At 41.9% G+C, this 26,388-nt stretch overlaps 1 protein-coding gene across 5 annotated transcripts in view; it reads right to left on the reverse strand.

Annotated features, from left to right (window-relative positions):
* smpd4 (sphingomyelin phosphodiesterase 4) overlaps positions 1-26,388 on the reverse strand; it is a 72,113-nt gene that overhangs the window by 38,809 nt on the left and 6,916 nt on the right. For 2 of the 5 annotated variants that reach the window (XM_043716212.1, XM_043716210.1), the window contains exons 4-11: positions 24,739-24,814; positions 23,267-23,375; positions 19,604-19,656; positions 16,856-17,007; positions 13,467-13,599; positions 6,495-6,566; positions 5,493-5,504; positions 3,809-3,901 (exon numbers count right to left, since the gene is read on the reverse strand). In XM_043716212.1, coding sequence (XP_043572147.1) covers positions 3,809-3,901; positions 5,493-5,504; positions 6,495-6,566; positions 13,467-13,599; positions 16,856-17,007; positions 19,604-19,656; positions 23,267-23,375; positions 24,739-24,814 — 700 coding nt within the window. The remainder of the gene's footprint in view (positions 1-3,808; positions 3,902-5,492; positions 5,505-6,494; positions 6,567-13,466; positions 13,600-16,855; positions 17,008-19,603; positions 19,657-23,266; positions 23,376-24,738; positions 24,815-26,388) is intronic. The other 3 variants (XM_043716211.1, XM_043716213.1, XM_043716214.1) reach the window with 3 other exon arrangements.

Genomic DNA, 26,388 nt, shown 5'->3' on the forward strand with positions numbered 1-26,388 from the left:
GCTGGGGGTGTTTTCCCTGGAGCGTCAGAGGCTGAGGGGTGGCCTTTTAAAGGTTTACAAAATTATGAGGGGCATGGATAGGACAAATAGACAAGTCTTTTCCCTGGGGTCAGGGAGCCCAGAGCTAGAGGGCATAGGTTTAGGGTGAGAGGGGAAAGATATAAAAGAGACCGAAGGGGCAACTTTTTCACAAGAGGGTGGTATGTGTATGGAATGAGCTGCCAGAGGAAGTGGTGGAGGCTGGTACAATTGCAACATTTAAGAGGCATCTGGATGGGTATATGAATAGGAAGGGTTTGGAGGGATATGGGCCAGGTGCTGGCAGGTGGGACTAGATTAGGTTGGGATATCTGGTCGGCACGGACAGGTTGGACCGAAGGGTCTGTTTCCGTGCTGTACATCTCTGTGACCATGACTCTATGCTGTATTTATTAACAGCCCGTAACTAAAGTAATCCAAGAGAAATGCTGAATTGAAACATCTACAATAGTAGAATGCTAACACACCACAAAGAAAGCCACATGGTAAATGGGCTTTTAACCAAGGCAACTTGTAAATGAAACACTTCATACATGGCAAAACAACAGAACTTTGGTAAAATAAAGTAATCCTCAAAATTTTAGTGCCAAAAGATGATTTTTTTTTTAGTAGATAGAAACAAAGACTGGTCTCATCCAGCCTTGAGAGTTTCTATGTTTCCAAGTGTAGCTCTCTTGGGTACTTATCTTGCAAGCATCCAAACTATAATTCCTCATAACCTCACACACTTAGATCTTGAAGGTGGCAGGAGAAATTGAGAGATGGTCAGTAAAGCATATAAGAGCGGGTTTTGAGAAGATTTGTAGCTCAGGTTGAGGTTTTGGATGTAGGTTTGCTCGCTGAGCGGCAAGGTTCATTTCCAGATGTTTTGTTACTCTACTAGGTAACATCTTCAGTGGACCCCAGGCAAAGAAACGCTGAAAATTCCTGTTTTCTATTTATGTTTCTTTGGGTTGGTAATGTCATTTCCTGTGATGAAGTCACTTCCTGTTCCTTTTCTCAGGGGGTGGTAGATGGGGTCTAACTCGATGCGTTTGTTGATAGAGTTCTAGTTGGAACACTATGCTTCTAGGAATTCTCGCGCGTGTCTTTGTTTGGCTTGTGCTAGGATGGATGTGAGTGGTGCTGGAAATGCACAGCAGTTCAGGCAGCATCAGAGGAGCAGTAAAATCGATGTTTCGGGCAAAAGATGTGTTGGCTCAGCCGAAGTGGTGTCCTTCCTCATCCGTATGTGAGGATACTAGTGAGAGAGGGTCATGTCTTTTTGTAGCTAGTTGGTGTTCATGTATCCTGGTGGCTAGTTTTCCGCCTGTTTGTCCAATGTAGTGTTTGTTACAGTCCTTGCACGGTATTTTGTAAATGACATTAGTTTTGCTCATTGTCTGTATAGGGTCTTTCAAGTTCATTAGCTGCTGTTTTAGTGTGTTGCTGGTTTTGTGGGCTACCATGATGCCAAGGGGTCGGAGTAGTCTGGCAGTCATTTCTGAGATGTCTTTGATGTAGGGCAGAGTGGCTAAGGTTTCTGGACATGTTTTGTCTGTTTGCTTGGGTTTGTTGCTGAGAAATCAGCAGACTGTATTCATTGGGTACCCATTCGTTTTGAATACATGTCCAGAAACTCTAGCCACTCTTCGCCTGAGGCCCACTGAAGATGTTACCTAGTAAGGTAACGAAATGTCTGGAAATGAACCTTGCAGCTCAGCGAGCAAACCTACACCCAAAAGTATATAAGACCTTGATTTCATAGATAAGAGGTGCAGGTAACACAAGAAAAGTGGTGCTGAACCTTAAGAAAGCTTTGATTTAAACCACAACTGGAATATTGCGTCCAGTTCTGGTCATACTTAAGGAAGGATATGAGGGTCTTTGACAGAGTGCAGAGGAGGAGATTTATCAGAATGGTTTCAAGGATCGGGGGTGGAAGTTTAGTTATAAAGTTAGGTTGTAGAAGCTGGGATTGTTTTCTCTTGGAGCAGGGATTTGACAGAGGTACACAAGATTAAGACAGGCTTTGATAAGGCAGACAATGAAAACCTGTTCCCATTAGCTAGAGCCATAAATTTAAGGTTTTGGTTAAGAAATCGGATGGGGAATCTAAGAACAATTGTTTTTATGCAGCACAGCAAGTGGTAATAGCTTCAAATTTCCTGCCTGTGAGGACAGCAGAAGTGGAGGTGATAGTGATTTCAATGGAGAATTGGATGGGCACTCGAGGGAAATAAACCTCGAGGCACTGGTGATGCAGGATTACACAAATACAGCAAGGGAATAGGATGGATTGGAGAACCAGGGGCTGAAGTCTTTCCTCTATGTGATAATGACCATTTATTTAGGTTCCCTCACTTAACAATTCCAAACCAGTCACACACTGCATAATGTTCCTTGACTGAAGCGTGAATCGATTTGTCGAAGTATGAAGCTGATGCTGGCTAAGGCACTATGTATTGCCCATTCTCAATTGTCCTGGAGAACATGGTAGGAATGCACTGCCTTGAATTACTGCAGTCCCAGTAATGCAGGTATACCCACAGGAGTATTCACTGCTGTTAGGGAGGGAATTCCAAGATTTTCACCTAGCAATAGGGCAGGAACAATGTGATTCCAAACAGGTTGATGCATGGCTTGAACCAGAACTTGAAGGTCATGGTGTTCCCTTGCACTTATTTTCCTGGTTTCCTAGATAATAGAGGTTGTGGGTTGGGAAAGTGCAATTGAAAGAGTCTTATCTACAAGCCCTGCTCTTCAAAATAGCACATGAGCATTTTTACATCTACCTGAGGGGCATAAGCTTCCCTTGATTGGTAACAGCATAAGTTTTTGATAAGTTGTTTTGATTCTAAATGTCCAGTACTGCTCTGTTCTCCAATAGCATGATCTGGCTCCATATACTTCTGAACAGGTTCCAACACAAAATACAGGCTCTTATATTGTCTTAATTTGATGGCCCTTTTCCTCTCTTTCCAATCGCTCAGGAGTTTCAGTTAGTCTCAGCCGGACTCTCCCGCTTAATGTCTTCCTCCATCATCTAACTTTTCTTCGGGTCTCATCCACTCAATGAAAAATAATTGTAATTTTTTTTTTAAAAGGGAGCATTTTCTAATGTCCCTCTCAAATAAAATCAACAATTTACACCTCTCGATGAAGCTTCTTGTAATATTTCATTAATTGAATCTCAAAGATTAAGAGTCCTTGTTCGTCTTCTGCCTGACCCTGTCCAATAGCTAGAGACAGTAAGGCAGGAAAGTATTCAGTCAATGTATTGGGTTTCGGACAGCACAGAGAGCCAACTGCTGTTAAAGAGAAGAGTTTTAAGCATCAGGAAGGAAACCAAGGTCCTGGTAAGCAGCATCAATGGGAAAGCGAATCTACAGGAGACAGCAAGGCCATGAAATGGGATTAATTATTTAAAAGCATGTTACTTAGCAGATGCTTCTTCAACACATTTTTCTTGCAAGAGTCTCTTGTCCTTCAGTGACCAAATAGTAGCATTTTACAATGTGACACAAATTGATGCAAAGCCGTAGCTTAAGTAACTGGTCTCATTTCACAGTATCACAGGCCCACAATCATCAGGCTTGTGCACTTAGTACCTGATTGACAGCCTCAGTTAAGAGTCCCATCATGGGACAATCTACTTCCTGAAACATAGCAGACACTGCCCTGTACCCAGGAGTCGCTGATTGACACTATTGGATAGCATAGATTCTCAGTTTTACCATGTGGCTGACAAGATTAAATTAAGACACCAAAAATTAAAATAAAAAGGTACTTGGTAAGTGTGGAAGGTGCCATGGCCAGGCAGTGGTGATGCAGAGTTGTACTGAGTACTGCAAATACCGAGGCGGTACTGTAGCACTTCCAACTGGGGTTAGCATCCAAAAATAAGACAACACAAAGGGAAAGCATTAACCGAGAGAGAGAGAGAGAGAGAGAGAGAGAGAGAAACATTATAAACACAGCAAAATCAACATTTAAACATTCATTCATTGCTAACATGTACATCATTAACCCCTTTATTGCCAAACTCCAGCTTCTAAAAGCACTACTAAAAAAACTAGCAGTTTTTACAGCCACTGGATCAAATGAGATTGAAAGTCAATAATGGTATCAGGTGTCAGATAAAGTCAATAGGCAGCAGATTGGAATGATGCCCAATGACCAAGCAGAACATTGTACTGATGTGGGCTTTAAAAGTGAGATCATTGCAATAGCGAAACAAACTATTGCTCCCAGGCCAACTTCAAGAACCAGGAGCTATGTCAGTGCTGATCAAGTTCAATCAACAATGCTCCTCTGCATAACAACACACTCAGGATAAGGCCAGCACAGTTCAGATACAGAGTAAACTGCCCTCTACAGTGCTCAATAAGTCAATAGATTCAGACTATAATCAGATTGCAAGCAGGGGTTTCAATTTCATGTGGGGTCCATCAGTGAGATCAATCACCTGTCCCATATCTGGTACCAGGACAACATCAAGGCACTAATATTTGCAAATGAACCACACTTTAAGCATGGAAATAAAACTGTTTTTAAGTGACTGAGTACAAAGACCTCTGCAGCATTTAATGAGGGACATCATTTCATGATAAATTTCATAAAAGTATAGAATAGCATAAAAGGCAGGCACAACATCGAAGGCTGAAGGGCCTGTACTGTGCTGTATTGTTCTATGTTCAAAAATGTTTCACTCTTGAGCACAACATCCCTCACCTTTAAGTGCCCAAGGAGAAACATTTTGCAGAATTACTCTGCAGTCTCGAGCTTTAGATTTGCAGATTTGTTTTTGGACATTGTCTGCTGGCATTGACCAAGCACTGAATGGCAGTTAGGAGGGTTGATACAATGGCCGATACAAATATGAAACACTGAGTAGTACAGTGCAAGAACATAATCAATTTACCATTAATTCTGAAATACACATTTTTAGTCAATGCAGCGTTACCAAAGTCACAGAAGCTGCCCAGAAGTAACCAAAGCAAGCAGTAGTGTTGTCACTGGGTTCCGAGTGTAGTTTAGCATTGGGTATTTGAAATTTTCACGTCTGGTTGAACTAAAAACATGCACATATTTCTAAAATTGTTAAATAAACCGAGTCACAACACTGCAATAGGTTATATCATGTTAACCCTTTTGAATTCTGAAGGACACTCAGCTTTTGAAATATTTGTCTCATCTTTGGCCCATATATGAAAAGCTAAACATTTAGTCAGCTTAGTTCCCAGCAATTAGTGCAGTGGTGTGCTCTATAGTGGGTCAGCTGGATACAGCTTAAAACAGAACAGCCGAGCTGTAAATGTAACCCATCAGTCAGCCGAGGTCACTGATGGTTTGAAATAGAGGCAGAGAACCATCTTCTCAAAAGAACAGAATTATGAAAAGTAGATGACTGCTGAGGCAGACCCTCATCCTCAAAAAGGTTAACTTGAGTTAGTGGGTTTCAAAGTGAATACCTGTGGCCCTGGCTTGCAATGCCCCGAATGTACAAGGCAGTCAGAATCAGAGCGGAGACGATCAAGATGGCGAGGGGGGAGAAAAAAAGAAAATAATGTAGAAGCATAACGCACATGCACCCAAAGCATCAAATCGACACAACATGCAAAGCTGGAGCAGAGCTCTAAAGTGCGGTCAAACTAAATGGTCACCCTCAGATTTAAAAACTCCATCCTGGGCACACTGGGAGTTTCAGGATAACATGAATATGCCAATGGGAGCTCTGGTCCACAAAATGAAGCACAAATTTTAAAAACAAGCCATTTCAATCCAGTACACCCAGCATTTGATCCACAGCCATAATTCCAAGCAATGACTCTGCTTCAGGGGTGTGGTCAAGGAGTAATTGGAATGTTAGAATTTACTCATGAAATCTCTGAAATCAAATCATAATACTGTAGGCTATCAAAAACAAATTACTTCAATACTTAATTTTAAAAAGTGCCTAAAAAGTGGAGTGGGGAACAGAGTAAAATGCTTCTCCTACAAGTACCCCTTGAAGTCTCACACCATTCTTAATTAGATCAGAGTCACTGGTCAAAATCTTGGAACTCTCTCCCTGACAGCAATGGGGATGTTCCTACACAACATGGACTTCAGTGGTTCATTAGGGCAGCTCAATACCGCCCTAAGTGCCATAACTCCTGACCTGATCAACAATGTCGCATCCCAAGAGAGATTACAAGAAAATTTAAATTTCACAATAAACCAAAGTGAGGTTGAGTCTATTCCCAGTGGTCAGGAACCATGTTGGAAGCACCCCTTTAGAGCCTGAAACACAAATCAGTTTCAATGAAGCAGCAGATTAAAAATCAGGGGCTTGCAGGTTAAATCTAGATTAGTAAACCAGTTTCAACTTTATAACTGCAGTCCGCTGAAGCCCACATATAGCACTCAAGACAAGTGATAAAGCAGTTAAACCAGTTCATCAGAAAGCATAAGAAAAATATGGGAGCACATACCTTGACATGGGGAGACTGCATTTTCTGATACAATTCCAGTGAATAATGGTGAAGCCACATTTCAATGAAAATCTGTGAACAAACAATAGAAAAGTAAAAGGTAAAAAGCATTTAGCCCACCTCTCCCGTACCAACTCTTGCATCCAAACCCCTCCCTCCTCCAGCTCAACCCTTTCATCCTCGTGTTTCAAAAGCCCTGCCCCCCCCACACACACATTTTGGCAGTGACTCAAATGCCCATCAAGTAAGTTATTTGAAATTTTCTAAAATTTCTGAATGCATCAATCTTCCGGGGGTTTTAACGGGTTAAATGTAGTTTCCTCTGCTTGTACTTGTCTGGTATATTTGACAATATTTTAATCAACAAGACTCTCTAAGGCTGTGCAGCAACTCCAGCTTACCCCGATGACCAATAATTTCTGCCTCAATCACCTCCTTGATGCTGACAGCTCTCATTAGGGTCAAGAATGTTTGCTCAGCCTAACCCCTGTTCATTCATGCCTTTCCTTGAATTGCAGAACATGCTGCTCTTTGGAGCACAGCATTACATCATATGTTCACCCAAAGCGAAATAAATGGGAGAAAGCAGAAGGCAAGCAAAGAGGAATCGTCTTTGTCACTCCCTGTCAGCTTTCTGAAATTCATTTCAATATGGAGCCAAACAAAAATACAAGACAGTGAAGTAATCATGCAAAATGTAGAGCAAGGCACAAAACAACTCGACTCAGCACCATGGCTTTTCTGGCTGAGAGATCAAGCCTGACCAATTAAACATGGACAAGGGGATTCAATTGAACGATTGACAGGTAAAACATTGAGTAATGGGAGGCCTTTAAAAGAGCAGATAACTTGAGTAATGACTTGGGGCATTCTCATGAGCTGGAAAGAAAGGACATTGAAAGCTAAAGTCCCCTGGATGACTGAAGGCAAAAATTAAAATCTAAGTTAAAAGATGTTTATGAACAATGCCAGGTTCATTATTTCAAAGAAAATCAAGCTCAATACAAAGAGGGGAACTGAGAAACAAAAAAGGAGCAAGAATGACAGTCTAAGAAACTAGGTTAGTGGGCAACCTAACAAAATGATTATAACTGATCATCAGGTAAAAAGATTAGTCAAAAGAAGAGTCAAAATGGGAACCAAAAAGGTAATGACTTTGTGGAGATGGATGGCACAGCTGAGATTCCAAATGAGCATTCACATCTGCCTTCACAAAAAAAGAGGTTACAATCAATGTAGTTATGAAGAGGCAGCAGAGAAATTGAATAGGACAGGAATCACCGAACAGAAGGTGATTAAAAAGCCCTCAGGATAGAAAAGGAGCTTCAGCTACTGAAAGGAGTATCAGAGGAAAACACCCCTGTTTCACAGAGAAAATGATTAACCTATAAAATGACAGGTCAGTCAGCTTAATGTTCGTGGTGGGGAAACTTCAAGATAATATCTGGCACTATATTAATTCATATTTGTAAATATTTGGGTGAATAAAAAGCTAACATAGATTTACTTAATGTAAACTGTATTTGACAAACTTGAGCTCTTAGATAACAGTGGATGAGAACAGTCTAAGGTGCAGTTGTATATGTGGATTGTCATGAAGTACAGCATGACCATTTTGTTTTCAAAATTGAAGCCTTTGGGACTAAAGGGACAAGTACAGGTATATACTAAACTGTCTAATAGTTATAGATAAACTAGTGAACAGTCATCGCAGAAGAAGACACAGAAAACCAACCAACTGAAGATCATCAGTGGATTTAGCAATGTGGTTCAATGATGTTTGCTAGAAGCTATGAATTTACATACCCAGGACAAAGTAACATAACCAGGCATTGTGCCCTTTTTTGGATTAAACAAAGCCTGGGGAAGCCAAAATAGAAACGAAAGATACCAATGTAGAAAGCAAATATGCGGCTAGCAGTAAATAAAGTCCTGGTACAAGAAGTGTTAAAAAAGATTAGTCTGAAGGTTGTATATCTGAATGCATGGCAAACTCAGTAAAGGACAGAAATTAATAGCACACATAGTTGTAAACATGTATAATATGATTACACCTACACAGTCATGCTCCCACATGCGACTAAGGCTGGGAAGTGAACATCCAAGGGAAGGACAGGAAACAAAAAAAATGAGTGGTGCTGTGAAAGATTAAACGGTGAGAAAGGTTACGAAACAACAAGAGGTGAAAAACATTAGTCGGAGTTGTCATTTGGCCTCCAAACAGAAGTGATATGGTGGGTTATGGCATTAAATTAAATCATTGAATATATTTTTCAAAAGCAGCAAATACATTTCTAGAGGCTGACAATGTCAAACAACAAGGAGTGAGAACAGGAGTCTATCACGGAGACTGAGACTGAGCCATGACCATACTGAATGTCAAGTGAGCTAGATGGGCTGAATGGTTCTGCTTCTACTCCTGTTCCGATATTCTATGTTTCTAATAAGTTCCTGACGTATTCTCCATAATGGGTCTTGATCAATCAAAACTGACTGGCTAACCAATCAGCCCCCTTTTCTCAGACAGTATAAATTGTTGCTCCTTTTGTAATTTGATATTCTTGCGCTCAACAGTTTGCTTCTCAACAATGTTAAAGGTCTGTGCAACCACATGACTGTTCAAATGTTGTGTTTAAGATCAGACCAAAATTTTAGTGGTGTCATTCAAGCATCAGTATAGGACAACTATTTTTACAAATATATAAACATGATCTGAACTTGGATATATACAGAGTATAATTTCAAAGGTTGCAGATCACAAAAACCCAGAAATATCAGAAACATAAAGACAGACTGGTGAAATGGACAGAGATATGGATGAAATTTAATGCAGAGATATAAAATGATTGATTTTGGTCAGAAGGACTGGAAAACAATTTTCAACATGAACAAAGAGACCTATGAGTGAACACACACAAGTGTTAGGAGATGGTAGGACAAATCATGAAGGCTATCACAAGCTATAATGAATCCTTACCTTTGTAAATTGAGGCACTGTCATAGAGTCATAGAAAACTAAAGTACTGATGTGCACCAGTCAAAAACAACCATCTAACTATTTTAATTCTATTTTCAGGTACTTGGCTATAGCCTTGGTGTCTCAAGTGCACATCTAAACATTCAAGTGTTATGAGGGTTTTTGCCTCTACCCCTCTTACAGGCAGCAAGTTCCCGATTCTCACCACTCTTTGGGTGAAAATGTTTTTCTTCATATCCCCTTTAAACTTTCTGCCACTTAGATCTATACTGCTGGTTGGTGATCCCTCCATCAAGGGGAAATAGTTGCGTTCAACCTCATGAAGAGTTTCGAAAGAATAAATAAGGTCAGCATAAGGGTCCCACAGATGGGTCAGTAACCAGACAACATAGGTTTAAGGTGATTGGCAAGAGGACCAGAAATGACATGAGGCCAAAATATAATATACAATGAGTTATGATGATCTGGAGCACATTACTTTAAAGAGTAGTGGAAGCAGATCCAATAGCAATTTTCAAAAAGGGAACTGGATTAAAAATGGTATGAGGAGAAAGTGAGGACTGCAGATGCTGGAAATCAGAGCTGAAAATGTGTTGCTGGAAAAGCGCAGCAGGTCAGGCAGCATCCAAGGAGCAGGAGAATCGACGTTTCGGGCTTGAGCCCTTCTTCAGGAATCCTTCTTGAAGAAGGGCTCATGCCCGAAACGTCAATTCTCCTGCTCCTTGGATGCTGCCTGACCTGCTGCGCTTTTCCAGCAACACATTTTCAGTTAAAAATGGTATGAACTCATGTAAAGTAGAATTTTTGAATCAATTCTTTTAGGCCAGAAGTTATGGGGTCAACCTTTACATGGATAATATTTGAGGGATTGATAGGAGTGTTTGATTTGGACTCCAACTGGAATTTAAAAAAGCAACAGATAAAATAAACACTAACTCTGAAGAGTTAAACAATTATAACTTAAAATAGAGTCAAAGAGATGTACAGCAAGGAAATAGACCTTTCGGTTCAACTCGTACATGCCGACCAAATATCCCAACCTAATCTCTTCACATTTGCCAGCACTTGGCCCATATCCCTCTAAACCCTTCCTATTCATATACCCATCCAGATGCCTTTTAAAATGTTGAAATTGTGCCAGCCTCCACCACTTCCCTCTGGCAGCTCATTCCACACATGCACCACCCTCTGTGTGAAAATGTTTCCCCTCGAGTCCCTTTTATTTCTTTTCCCTCTCGCACTAAACTTATGCCCTCTAGTTCTGGACTCCCCTACCCCAGGGAAAAAAGACTTGTCTATTTATCATATCCATGCCCCTCATGATTTTATAAAGCTTACCTCAGCCTCTAATGCTCCAGGGAAAACATCCCCAGCCTATTCAGCCTCTCCCTGTAGCTCAAACCTTCCAACCATGGCAACATTCTTGCAAATCTTTTCTGAACCTTTCAAGTTTCACAACAACCTTCTGATAGGAGGGAGGCCAGAACTGCACCCAGCATTCCAAAAGTGGTCGAACCAACATCCTGTACAGCCGCAACATGGCCTCCAGACTCCTATATTCAATGCTCAGACCAATAAAGAAAAGCATACCAATCACCACCTTCACTATCCTATCTACCTGCAACTCCACTTTCAAGGAACTATGAACTTGCACTCCAAGGTCTTTGGTAAGGTCCTGGGGAGTGTTGCTGAACATTCAGTGTGCAAGTCCTGCTCTGATTTTCCTTTCCAAAATGCAACACCTGGCATTTACCTAGAATAGAATGAATTGAATCCCTAGTGTGGGAGCAGGCCATTTAGCCCATCCAGTCCATACCAACCCTCTGAAGAGTAACTGACCCAGACCCATTCCCCTACCCTATTACTCTACTTTTACCCCTGACTAATGCACCCAACCTACACATCCCTGAACATTACGGGGAATTTAGCTTAATCAATTCACCTAACCTGCACGTCTTTGGACTGTGGGAGGAAAGCGGAGCACCCGGAGGAAACACACGCAGACATGGGGAGAACGTGCAAACTCCACACAGACAGTCTCGCGAGCCTGGAATTGAACCTGGGTCCCTGGTGCTGTGAGGCAGCAATGCTAACCACTGACCCACCATGCTGCCCATTAAACTCCATTTGCCACTCCTCAGCCCATTAGTCCATCTGATCAAGATCCCAATTTACTCTGAGGTAATCTTCTTCGTTGTCCACTGCACCTCCAATTTTGGTGTCATCTGCAAGCCTAATGACTACATCTCCTATGTTCACATCCAAATCATTTGTATAAATGACAAAAGGCAGTGTATCCATCGCCGATCCTTGTGGCACACTGTTTTCCAGCCATCCCATTACCTGTGAACATCTGCCCCCAATCAACTTTTGAAAGTTCTTGCCTAATACCGTCAAAATTAGCCTTCCTCCAATTCAGAACTTCAACTTTTAGATCTGGTCTATCCTTTTGCATCACCATTTTAAAATTAATATAATCATGGTTGCTGACACCTCAGTCACCTGCCCTGCCTTCTTCCATCACACCCCACCCACCCCCCCAATAAAATGAGCTTATTCAGTATTACCAGTAATAACAAATGTTTTCATAATGAAGACTTCTTTCTCCCCCAAAGTAAAGGCAATGATTTAGAAAGACATAGAGGAACCACACAACGAGCAATCAAAGCAGCTTTTGTAAATCATTCAAACCCAGAGGGAGCAGGACATGGATCCCATGCAACGCTAATGAAAGAGGAGGTGCTAGCCAACAAACCAGATTTTTAAAAAGTCTGACGTAAATGGTAAAGGAAAAGCTAATGGAGCAACACTAGAAGCATTTGCAGTAAACTGTCTGAACTCGAGGCTGCTTGTATCAAGGAACTACGACACAAGCAGAACAGAACTACTGCTTACCTTGGAAGATGGACAGAAATAGGACAGCAAAGGAGAGAATTTCAGGAATACTATAAAGGCAAAGAGTACAGTTCTCTGTGCAAGGACACAACAATTAAAAGCATGTCCGAAAGAGAGAGAATAAGAAACAACATAAATCAAATGGCTTTAGTGGAGTTTATAGCAAAGGACAGGCCACCAGTGGTGTACCAAGAGTTGCAAAGAAAACATTGAGACAAACGCCTTACAAAATATTAGTTACTAGCACCCAAATGCTGTAGTGACAAAAACTGGGATGGATTAAAAAAAAACTGGATACAGGGCAGAAAGCAAATGTTATTGGTTACAAACTGTAAATTTGTCAATTTACTCTAATATAATAAGAGAAGCTGTGGATTCAGAGCGCATTGATATTTTACCTAATATACTTCCCATGCAAAGGGGACAAAAACAATGGCACGAAATAATTAATCATTATAACACAACCTGTCATTCATAATCTGTTCACTTCCATAATTCAAATAAATAAGAACAAAACAAGAGATTAATTACTAAAATTGTGCAGAACATAGGAGAAGTGGCCAGAATACCTGGTCAAAGTGACACAGACTTTCAAAGAGGAAATCAGTTGGAGAGGTTGAGGGAGGGGAGTTCCATTAGAATGCAGACAGCTAACAATGGTGTATATGATAGGGCTGGGGAGGAATGGTATACAGAATATCAAAAATAGAGTAACACAATATCTGTGCTTTTATCTACTTATGTACATCAATGGGCCCAGACTGATGGGTGAACTGGGACTTGGTGCAAATTTGGATTCAGACAAGAGAACTTTGGATGCATTTATGTTTACAGAGGATAGAAATGGGAATAACGCAGCCCAAAGTAACAAAGGAGTAGATCAAGGTTTCAAAAACATGCAGGAGGGAGGACTTAAGGTTGGGAGTTCAGCTTTCTGCTGAACAGTATCAAACTCTACAGCTTGATTTGCTGACACTTGATACTGACTCTGTTCGTAAGCAAACACAAACTGTCTGCAAACAAAGTCACATTCAATACTTTGACCAGGATAGCAATACAAAGCTCTGCAGCAAGGAAGACACCAAACTATTGATCATTACCTGAAGCAGTGTTTCAGATCTCCAGATTTCCTGAGCAGCTGGGTCTGTATTCACAGAAGGCTGATGTGAAATGTGGCGTTTCAGTAGGCTGGTGTGGGGCCCACCATAGGACGTGAATGGTACACTTGGTGTTCTGTATGAAGAGAATAAAAACAGATATTGAAGAAGGACACAATATCTTGGTAAACAAAATGTGCATTTTCTTCCCACTGATAAATGGTTTTGATAGTAAGTGGTTCAGCCAGATAAATTCTTAACAGTTTCCTGAATCAATTCCTGCTCAATAACATCAGCACTCTGTGGGTGAATACTGAGGGAGCTGGCTTACTGTGACAGAAAGAAAACAAACAGGAGAAAAGCATTTGGTATTCAAATGGATCCGTTTTTGTCCAATGTGTACAGGAGGGTTTCCTGACACAGTATGTCGAAGGGCCAACAAGAGGGGAGGCCACACTGGATCTGGTGCTTGGTAATGAACCAGGCCAAGTGTTTGATTTAGTTGTAGGTGAGCACTTTGGAGAAAGTGACCATAATTTAGTTACGTTTAGTTTAGCGATAGAAAGGGATAGGTACATGCCACACGTCAAGAGTAATCGATGGGGCAAGGGCAATTATAATGTGATTAGGCAAGAATTAAGATGCATAGAACGGGGTAGCAAAATGCAGGGGATGCAGACAATGGAAATGTGGAGCTGATTTAAGGAACAGATATTGTGTGTCCTTGATAGGTATGTCCCTGTCAGGTAGGGAGGTGGCAATAAGGTAAGGGAACCTTGGTTTACTACAGAAATTGCATCCCTTGTTAAGAAGGAGGTGGTTTATGTGTTGATGAGGCAAGATGGTTCAGATGAGGAGATGGAGAGTTACAGATCAGCTAGGAAGGATTTAAAGAGAGAGTTAAGACCAAAGAGAGGACACGTGCAGTCTTTAGCAAATAGAATAAAGGAGAATCCTAAATCTTTCAATAGGTATGTGAGGAATAAAAGGATGACTAGGGTAGGAATAGGGCCAGTCAAAGACAGAAGTGGGAAGTTAAGTGTGGACCCTGTAGAGATCGGAGAGGTGCTTAACGAACATTTCTTATTGGTTTTCACTCAGGAAATGGAGAATATTGTGGAGGAGAAGAATGAGGTAAGAGGTGGCACGATGGCTCAGTGGTTAGCATTGCTGCCTCATAGCACCAGGGACCCGGGTTCAATTCCAGTCTCGGGCAACTGTCTGTGTGGAGTTTGCACATTCTCCCCGTGTCTGCGTAGGTTTCCTCCGGGTGCTCCGATTTCCTCCCACAGTCCAAAGATGCGCAGATTAGGGGAATTGGCCATGCTAAATTGCCCATTGCGTGCATTAGTCAGGGGTAAATGTAGGGGAATGGGTCTGGGTGGGTTGCTCTTCAGAGGGTCGGTGTGAACTTGTTGGGTCGAAGGGAACTTGTTGGGTCGAAGGGAATCAAATCTACGAACAGGTGTTATCAATTCTAGAAGGAGTAAAAGTAGACAAATCCCCTGGGCCGGATGGGATTTATCCGAGGATTCTCTGGGAAGCTAGGGAGCAGATAGCAGAGCCTTTGACTTTGATATTTGAATCGTCATTGTCTACAGGTTTAGTATCAGAGGACTGAAGGATTACAAATGTTGTGCCCTTGTTCAAGAAGGGCAGTAGAGATGACCCAGGTCAGTATAGACCAGTGAGCCTTACTTCTGTTGTAGGAAAGATTTTGGAAAGGAATATAAGAGATAAGATTTATAATCACCTAGCAAGCAACAATTTGATTTCAGATAATCAACATGGTTTTAGTCAAGGGCAGGTCATGTCTCACAAACCTCTGACTTTTTTGAGGTGTCCAAGCATGTAGATGAGGGTAGGGCAGTTGACGTGATATACATGGACTTCAGTAAAGCCTTTGATAAGGTTCCATATGGTAGGCTGTTGGAGAAAATGCAGAGGCATGGGATTGAGGGTGATTTAGCAGTTTGGATTAGAAACTGGCTTTCTGAAAGAAGGCAGCGAGTGGCGGTTGATGGAAAATGTTCAGCCTGGAGTCTGGTTACTACTGGTGTGCCACAATCATCTTTTGGGACCACTGCTGTTTGTCATTTTTATAAATGACTTAGATGCAGGCATAGGTGGATGGATTAGTAAATTTGCAGACGACACTAAAGTCAGTGGAGTAGTGGACAGTTTGGAAGAATGTTACAGGTTGCTGGGGCATTTGGATAAACTGCAGGATTGGGCTGAGAGGTGGCAAATGGAGTTCAATGCCGCTAAATGAGAGGTGATGCACTTTGGGAAGAATAACAGGAATGCAGAGTACTGGGTCAATGGAAAGATTCTTGGTAGTGTGGATGTGCAGTTGGATTAGATTAGATTACTTAGTGTGGAAACAGGCCCTTCGACCCAACAAGTCCACACAGACCTGCCGAAGCACAACCCACCCCTACATTTACCCCTACACCTAACACTATGGGCCATTTAGCATGGCCAATTCATCTAACCTGCACATTTTTGGATTGTGGGAGGAAACCGGAGCACCCGGAGGAAACGCACACAGACACGGGGAGAATGTGCAAACTCCACACAGAGAGTCGGGAATTGAACCCAAGTCTCTGGCACTGTGAGGCAGCAGTGCTAACCACTGTGCCACCGTGCCGCCCCATTCTTGGAGTCCATGTACATAGCTCCCTGAAAGTTGCCACCCAGGTTGATAGTGCTGTTAAGGTGGTATACGGTGTGTGTTAGGTTTCATTGGTAGAGGGATTGAGTTCCAGAGCCACAATATCACACTGCAACTGTACAACCACTAGTGCGGCCACACTTGGAATATTGTGTACAGTTCTGGTCACCATATTTCAGGAAAGATGTGGATGCATTGGAAAAGGTGCAGAGGAGATTTACCAGAATGTTGCCTGGTCTGGAGGGCAGGTCTTATGAGGAAAGGCTGAGAGACTTGGGTCTGTTCTCATTAGAAAGAAGGCGGCTAAGAGGGGATTAGATAGAGACATACAAGATGATCAGAGGATTAGTTAGGGTAGACAGTGAAAGTTTTTTTCCTAGGATGATGATGTCAGCTTGTACGAGCGGGCATAACTACAAATTGAGGGGTGATAGATTTAAGACAGATGTCAGAGGCAGGTTCTTTACTCAGAGAGTGGTAAGGGCGTGGAATGCCCTACCTGCCAATGTAGTCAACTCAGCCACATTAGGCAGACTTAATCAATTCTTAGATAAGCACATGGATGATGTTGGGATAGCGTCGGGGAATGAGCTGTAAATAGTTCACAGGTCGACGCAACATCAAGGGTCAAAGGGCCTGTTCTGCGCCGTGTTGTTCTATGTAACTTCATCCCAGAATCCCCAATATAATTGCTAGTTAGAAAAACAAGCAGAAGTACCTTGGTGTTGGAGGAGAAACTGTTCCACATGCATTCAGGAATGGTGATGGTGGCACATTCCCCTCTGTAGGGAGAAAGTATTTCAGGTACCTGTCCACTATGACAAAATAGGCACTGTCTGAGGTGCTGAAGAGCTGACCGGATGAACAATTCTGTAACAAGAGTTGAGAGCAATATTAAGAGAACAAGATGCTTCCCACAAGAGCCTTGAAGATTTTGTGAAGCATTTTATCAGTCTATACCCAGCCCATGATCTCCCATGCAGTTCTGTGAAGTATTTGTGTCACTTGCTACTCCCAAAATGTAACATCCCCATTGAAACAATATTCTTGGTCCACATTTGCAACAGCTGAAAATGTGTTGCTGGAAAAGCGCAGCAGGTCAGGCAGCATCCAAGGAACAGGAGAATCAACGTTTCGGGCATAAGCCCTTCTTTCAGGAATGAGGAAAGTGTGTCCAGCAGGCTAAGATAAATGGTAGGGAGGAGGGACTTGGGGGAGGGGCATTGGAAATGCGATAGGTGGAAGGAGGTCAAGGTGAGGGTGATAGGCCGGAGTGGGGTGGGGCGGAGAGGTCAGGAAGAAGATTGCAGGTTAGGAAGGCGGTGCTGAGTTCGAGGGATTTGACTGAGACAAGGTGGGGGGAGGGGAAATGAGGAAACTGGAGAAATCTGAGTTCATCCCTTGTGGTTGGAGGGTTCCTAGGCGGAAGATGAGGCGCTCTTCCTCCAACCATCGTGTTGCTATGGTCTGGCGATGGAGGAGTCCAAGGACCTGCGTGTCCTTGGTGGAGTGGGAGGGGGAGTTGAAGTGTTGAGCCACGGGGTGGTTGGGTTGGTTGGTCCGGGTGTCCCAGAGGTGTTCACTCCACATTTGCAACAGCAAGTCTTAATATTGTAAATGAAATGAGAGCAAAAAAAGGTGAAGAGAGCTTTGAATAACAACTTATATTTATACTTTGATATGGGAAAAAATATCAAATAAACCTGTCACCAAATTACGTAAGCTGATATTAAGACTGATAATTAAAAGCTTATTTAAATAGATTTTAAGGAGTCTCTTAAAGGAGGAAAGTAAGGTGAAGAGACAGTTTCAAAGGAAAATTCCATACCTTGCATCCTCGCGATTGAAGGCTGGGTTGCACTAAAGAAACTGGGGTTATACAAGAGTTCAGAACTGGAGAAGCACAGAAAAAAAGTGCTTAAAACTCCTAATACTCTTTCACTGAGTTTCAAAACCATTCTGATATTACATGTATTTCGGAGAAAGAGGGGAAAAAGTTGGTAGATGCCAGATTGGCAGTGCTGTGGAACAGAGACAGAGCTGGCAATACTGAACTGAGAGATATTGGTCAAGCTAACTACAAGAATAGCATTCTGCAACAATTCATGTTGACCTGTCACATTATGGTTTAGATGCAATCATAACGTCAATTGGAATTTTGCATCCAACATTTTAATCATTATACATAATGATCACAATCTTACATTGATCTTGCACTTTAATTTTCTTTATCTGAGTCCTTTTCAAAGTGACAAATTCATTGGCATGGATTGAAATCACCAAGAGGTGGCCATGCTTTCTGTTGGCTAGGCAAAAGCTCTGTGTCAATAAACCTCGTGTCACTCTTTCCTCCTTCAAGATATTCCTTAAAACCGACCCCCTTGACCAAGTTTATAGCCTCCTGCCCTAATATCTCCTGCCGCTGGGTGTCAGATTTTGCTTTTTTACGTTCCTGTGAAGGTTCCTGGAATATTTTATGTTAAAGAAGTTAAATAAATGTTGTTTTTGAATGGTGAGAATATGGAATTTCTGCTCTGCCATACTGAGCAAGTGAGTCACTTTGCACAATTTATAAGGGGAAGCTAAGTAAAGACTGAAGAAGAATGGGAGGATATGTTAATGAGGGTGAGAAAAAGTACCACAACAATTCACAATGATACAGTAGAGTTCATGAAATAAAATGTTCTGAGGAACATTCTGAGGAACTTCACAAGATTTTTCAAACAAAATTTGACGCAAGGAAATAGGACAGTAACTAAATGTTTGGGCAATGAAATAGATTTTAAGCAATGTTTCCATGTTGAAGAGAGGTAGATGGTGAGGGGTTTAGGGAGAATGCTCCAGAGGCAAGGGCTCCGATAGCTAAAGCTATAACCAAGATGGTTCTGCAAATAAAATCAAGCAGAGGGAAATTCTGGATGGGCACAGGTATCCCAAAGCAGACAATATTACAGAGATCTGCTTTTTGGGTGAGCACCTTCAAAGTATGTGAAAATAAGGTTGAGTATTTTTAAAGTCAAGAACAGGAGCAGAGTCAATGAGAAGAGTTTTGAATGAGCTCAATTTATGTAATGTGGTAGGCTGAAAGATATTTAGGTTAATCAAATATGAAGAATTATCAAAACCATAGATTGAATAACAACTGTATATTGGGGACGGGGGTGAGGGGAGAGTTCGGTGGGAGATTGCATGCTGTTACAGAGATAAGGTGGAGGAAGATTACGTGATGCACAGCTATTTGAATAGATCTGATGAGGGGCTTCACTGAAACACATCGATGTTATAAATCTCAATTAGAATGGAACTGCCAAGACTTTATGGGATGAATCATTAGCCACAGGGTCAAGGTTACAACTTAGGCATCCCTGTCAGAGGCCAAACTGTTGGCAGTGGGTCAAACACCCAGGCAGCAGGCTCTCTCTGTCCTTTATCTAGTGCTGCTTCATATCCAGCAGTCTCAACTTACCCGCGGTGTGGTGAGGTGCATAGCAAAATTGAAGAAATAGTATTCAAAGGGATCTGGTTATGCAGTTAAGAATTGCCAACCATTTTTAAAAAAACCTGTGAAAGTTTTGATGGTTTATCGTACAGCTGTTCAAAATCCAATCCCAATGCTCCAAAGAAATTCACAGAACAAAGCGCACTAAATGTACCTTGCTACAACCTTTTAGTGTAATAAATGACTCCGTTTTCATGAAGAAAAAGAAACATCATTCTACGCAGTGAAAAGGAAGAGAATTATTCACCAGCAAAACTCGACACTTAATTGTCCTAACAGGATTTGGGTGAGTTCTATTTATTATCAAGTGTGAAAACTATGCATCAAATCTGCCAAACAGAGTTAGGGAATCAATATTTTAGGACAAGTTTAAACTAGTCTCACACTTGCAGCACTGAGTCCCAGCTGCCTCCTTGGAGTTTGACTGCATGGACATCAGCCACACATTTCCCATCCGCAAATCAGATGCTTTGGTTAGCCTAGACAAATGAAGGATTCACATACACAAATTAAAGGTGGTGGAACAAGTTTACAGGGCAAGATCCTTGATTTTATGATAGAGATACGGTTAAGCTAATCCTTTATGATGTCATCTTTAGACTCAACATAGTTTTGCAAAAGGGAAAGAGTGTTGGAGCAACTTATTAGAGCTCTTTGAGGATGTAACCAAGAGTTGATCAAGGGGGAACCAGTCTATGTAGGTGATTTGGATTTGGTACCATTCTGTAAGTGCCGGGGCTCTCAGTCAACCCTATATTCATGCTGCTAAGAAACAGTCATACTGTGTCATTGTCAAGTTGACAAACTGTAACCACTGAATGCCACATGAATGGAGTCACTGGAGCCGTAACTACTTACAACCTACATTAATGATCAGGATGAAGGGACAGAATATTTAGTAAGCAATTTGCAGATGATAGGGAGGAACATCAGTTATGAGTAGGATAAAAACAATTTGCCAAAGGATAGAGATAGGTGAATTCAGTGGACAAAATTTGGCAGAAGAATACACTAGGAAAATAAATTAGGCTGATCATTCTGTCATGAGAAATAGAAAAACAGAATACAGACTGCAGAGTGCGACAGTACATGGATCTGGGACAGCAGGCACATGAATCATAAGAAGTTAACATGCAGGAACAGCATGCAACTAGGAATGCCCTTATTGCAAGAGGAATGAAATATAAAAGAAAGAAAGACTTGTTATCACTGTGCAGGCCTTGTGTGGGACTGCACTGAGAGTATGAAGTACAGTTTTGGTCTCTTTACTGACAGATGGATATATTTGTGTTAGCAGTTCAGAGAAGGTTCATTTGGCTGATTAAGCAAAAATGAGGACTACAGATGCTGGAGATTAGAGTCGAGAGCTTGGTGCTGGAAAAGCACAGCAAGTCAGGTAGCATCCAAGGAGCAGGACAAAAGCCCTTCATCAGGAATGAGGCTGGGAGCCTAGGGGGTGCAGAGATAAATGGGGGGTTGTGGGTCTGGCGGGGGAAGGTATCTGTGAGTGCAATAGGTGGATGGAGGTGGGGGTAAAGGTGATACATTGGAGGGGAGGGTGGAGTGGATAGGTGGGAAGGAAGATGGACAGGTAGGACAGGTCATGAGGACGGCGCTAAGCTGGAAGATTGGAACTAGGATAAGGTGGGGGGAGGGGAAATTAGGAAACTGGTGAAATCTACATTGATGCCCTGGGGTTGGAGGGTCCCAAGGCATGCTTCCTCCAGGCATCAGGTGGATTGGACAAGATAGTCACGGAGGGAACGGTTTTTACGGAAAGCAGATAGCGGTGGGGAAGGAAATATATTTCTGGTGGTTGGTTCCGTTTGTAGGTGGTGGAAATGGCGGAGGATGATGTGATGTGGAAGTGAATATCAGGGGGTTCTGTCCTTGTTGCGGTTGGAGGAGAGGGGTTCAAGGACGGAGTTGCGGGAAGTGGAGAGATGTGCTGGAGGGCATCATCAACCACATGGGAGGGGAAATTTTGGTCTTTAAAGAAGGCCATGTGGTGTGTTCTGTGGTGGAACTGGTCCTCCTGGGAGCAGATGTGGTGGAGGCAGAGGAATTGGGAATAAGGGATTGCATTTTTGCAGGAGGCAGGGTGGGAGTAGGTGTAATCCAGATAGCTGTGGGAGTCGGTGAGGTTGTAGAATATGTCAGTGTTGAGCTGGTCACCGTTGATGGAGATGGAGAGTTCCAGGAAGGGGAGGAAGGTGTCAGAGATGCCTGGTTCAAGTGAATTTAAGGTCGGGATGGAATGTGTTGGTGAAGTTGATGAACTGAGCACTGGGATTATTGAGTTGAAGGGGGTTATCTTGTGAAGAAATGTTGAGTAGGCTGGGTCTATACTCATTCAAGCTTAGAAGAATAAGAAATGAACCTTTGAAGCAGGATTCTAAAGGATGCTGAAAGCATATTTTCCATTGTGGACGGATACAGGATTATGGGGCACAGTTTTAATATTAGGGGTTTCCTATTTAAGACTGTAATGAGCAGGAATTTCTTTTCTCAGAGGGTCGTTAGAGTTTGGGATTCTCTTCCACAGACAACAGTGGTAGCAGGGTCATTGAATGAGACTGGTTTTCAATCTGCAAGGGAGTAAAAGATTAAGGCGATTAAATTGGAAAGTGCAGTTGAATTTACAGCTAGATTAGCCATGATTTTATTGAACGCTGGAGAAAGTTTGAAGAGGTCCATTATTGCATATTTATGATTGCTACATATCATTGATTAGATCTTAGCTGGAGCACTGTGCTCAATTCTGAGCTTTAGGTATTTACTAATAGGGTACCAGAAATGAGAGATCCAATAAGCTGTGATTATCCTCCTGAGGGTAACTACTGCAGAGGGCCCAGAGGCAGCTTCCAGAACTGGCATCACATGCAGGACAGAACCAGCAGAGATTATTAGTCTGCTTTCTTTGAACAAAATAAGAGTTATAAGTGACAAGCTGTCTGTTTTCATGGTCAGTGTTTCAGGTGAGAGCTGACAAGTTACCAGGTTTCACACATTACCATGATGGGAGTTGAACTCATGGCATCTAGGTGTTTTGCTCAGTACCACAACAGTACCATAAAAATACTCTGGGGTTTTAAAGTTGAGAGGAAGCCACTGGACAGAAGCAAAAATCTTGACATTTGTGCATAATCAATTTCAGAGTTTTGATATCAATTAGCACCCTTACAGTATCCGAGCTCAGACCATTGTACATAGTCTAGTTAGGGATGCAGGCCGGGGCACGGTACCTCTGTCTTTATTACTATTAAAACCCCTCTGGAATCTGAAACCATTTTCGTGTTGAGTGAATTTAAATTACGAGTGCATTTGCTCTTGCTAGTGTGACAGCTCCGACCAGGTACAATGACATGAGCTGGGACTTCTGGCAATGAATCATCAACAAAGACTCAAAGGTCAGGTACAGTCATATCAGTCAACATTTCCAGATATTCTACCCAGGCCCTTGATTGAAACAACACAAATAAAAATGCACTGAAGCCAGTTATTCAGATTATCCCAAAATCAAGCAAATTAATATCCTGAAACACAAACTGCAAAGAGAAGGATCCGGCACCAACACTACACAGCGAAGGCAGAGTCATCAGCTCCACATACACTTGAGTGAAAGGATACTGAGTGAGAGACTGAGGTTGGTCATTCCTGACAGAGGAAACTGCAGCTTGTTATGATACAGTGGAAAATCAGGTAAAACACCTTCTTGGATTGAAGCTTTCACAGGACCCTGGATTATAAAAACACCAACAGACCAATATTAGCATGCATTGCAATTTTTAGGAAGCCAGTCTCAAACTGCACATAGTTTATAACTGTTCTTCACACACATTTCTGCACAAGAGGTTTTGATCTTTTTATAGATAAATATGGACATAAGGAAGACAGGAGTAGACAAAACATCTCTGCAAATGAAGATTGTGAACAACTGCTACAGTCAGGGCAGAAATGTTTTTTAAAGCTCTGTTAAATAATCATTAAGGAGTGTACAGGGCAATTAAAGGGCAGTGCAAGATAGATTTATATTGGTTTTCAGGTTATGGTAAAGGTTCCGAATGATATTTTTGCATCATTGTTGATGATGTTTCTGTTCCAAAGGAGGGTGCTCAGTCCTGAACAGCACACATACAACAGATGATGGCATTTTTGACAGATTAGAAAAACTGAATGCACAAACAGTAATTAGAAAAGGTCAATTAAGGAGCTGGAACAGACACTACCCCACTAACTCTTGAATAGCTTGGGTAATTTCATTCAACTGAAAGCTCGATCATGAGCTTCATGTTTCAAAAAAAGGGCCAAACCAATCTGACATCTGTTATTTGAGAAATGTAGCAAACGATATGATTATGATTTTATGATTTATTCTTTCACAATTACTGGCAATGGGAAGGGATCAGTAGAAATATACAACATGGCTTCTGAAAAGATACAGGGTCCCCAACACAAGAATCAATTATTGATTAAGTCACCACAATATTATTAAATATATTATTAAACTGGAGGAGGTTCAGAGAAGATTTACCAGGGTTATGCCAGGCATGGAGGATTCCAGTTATAAAAATGAGAGAGGAGAAACCGTTCAAAACCAGGGGATATAATTTAAAGGAGAGGTAAGATTTAGAAAGGCCATGAGGGGCAACTTTTGTTATATATTGGTCTGTGTGTGGAATGAATTGCCAGAAGACGTGGTGGATGCAAATAAAGTTACAATGTTTTAAAGATATTTGGATAGAAAGGTTTGGAGGGATATGGGCCAAACACAGGCAAGTGGGCTTGTTTGGTTTGGGAACACGGTCAGCATGGATGAGTTGGATGGAAGGGTCTATTTTCATGCTGTAAAATTCCAATATCAGGACCTGAGCTGCTGACTCCCTAACCAGGAAAAGTATCCTTTTGGCTACACTAACTGATTATTTAGTACAATCTAGGACATCTAGGCCAAGGACATCTGTAATATTCATCATTGTCAATGTCGTGGTCACTACTTAATTGCTTAAAATGTCACAAAATATCATTTGTTGTACCAATGCTGCGAATCTGCCCTGAACACAATGTACATTAGTGCAACCAATTCACTGCTCTATACTCACAGGAAGATATGAGAGTGGGAATTCATACTTAAAATCTTCAGCCTGAAGTTTGTAAACTAACTTCATCATTGGGCCACTGTTAAATATAAGAAAGAGAGAATTTTCATTAATAGTAAAAAGTCATCGAAGTGGTAGATTTTAATGCAACCTTGCATTTAATATCATAGAACGTTACAGCGCAGTACAGGCCCTTCGGCCCTCAATGTTGCACGGACCTGTGAAAATAATCTGATGCCCATCTAACATACGCCGTTCCATTATTATCCACATTTAAATGCCCTTAATGTCAGCGAGTCTACTACTGTTACAGGCAGGCCGTTCCACACCCCTACTACAGAGTGAAGAAACTACCCCTAATATCGGTCCTAAATCTATCACCCCTCAATTTAAAGCTCTATCATTTGAAGCTTGCCATTTGCAAATTGGCTGCTTCTTTTCCAACAATATGGTGAACATATTTCAGAAGTACACAAATGGCTGTGAAGCACGAGAGACATTCAGTGGTTGTTACAAGTGTTATATTAAAGCAAGCAATTCTTTCCGATGCCTTTCATGCGCACAGGTCAACCCAAACGTTATCACAATCACTTAATAATTGTGTATGGTCATTACTGTTGCTAGGCAGTGATATGCAGCAGTGTGTGCGCACACCAAACTCTCACAAGCAACCAGATAAATGACGCACAATACGTTCTCCTGAAACAGGTGAACTAAAAACATTGGCCAGAACAGTCAAAGAAGCAATGAATTTGTCTAAAGTCCACAACAATCCAAAGATATACAGGTTAGGTGACACTAAATTATCCAGGGATGCACAGGCTAGGTGAATTGGCCATGGTAAAATCCAGGATTATAGAGATAGGGTTGGGGGGGCCTTGGTGGGATCTTCTTTGGATGGTCACTGCTGACTTGATGCGCCAAATGGCCTTTTTCCTTGCGGTGGCACAGTGGTTAGCACTGCTGTCTCATAGGACCAGAGACCCAGGCTCAATTCTACCTTAAGTGACTGCCTGTGTGACATTAGCACATTCACCCTGTATCTGCACCACTGGGTGTTCCAGTTTCCTCCTACAGTCCAAAGGTGTGCAGGTTAGGTGGATTGGCGATGGTAAATTGCCCTGCAGTGTCTCGGGATGTACAAGCTAGGTGGATTAGCCATGTAGGGTTACAGGAATAGGGTAGGGGATTGTGGGGCTGAGTCTGGGTGAGATGCTGTTTGGAGGGCTGGCATAGACTCGATGGGCTGAATGGACTCTATCTGCAAGTCACAAAATCATATACTTGAAATCCAAGATACTGCGATTCCCAAAGATAATGTACAAGGCTGCAACTTCTGTTCATCAGAAATGCTAACAATCACAGAGCCATATAATCATTCAGCACAGAAACAGCCCCTTTGGTCCAACCAGTCTATGCGGACTATAATCCCAAACTAAACTCGTTCCACCTGACTGCGCTTGATCCATATCCCTCCAAACATTTTTGAAGGTTTGAGCTTTAGGGAGAGGCTGAACAGGCTGGGGCTGTTTTCTCTAGAGCGTTGGAAGCTGAGGTTTATAAAATCAGGAGGTTTTTAAAATCAGGAGGGGTATGGATAGGATAAATAGACAAAGCTACTCTGGGTTGGGGGAGGAGAATGAGGGAGGGGGA

Source organism: Chiloscyllium plagiosum, chromosome 25, assembly GCF_004010195.1.
Source record: "Chiloscyllium plagiosum isolate BGI_BamShark_2017 chromosome 25, ASM401019v2, whole genome shotgun sequence".
Taxonomy (NCBI): Eukaryota; Metazoa; Chordata; class Chondrichthyes; order Orectolobiformes; family Hemiscylliidae; genus Chiloscyllium; species Chiloscyllium plagiosum.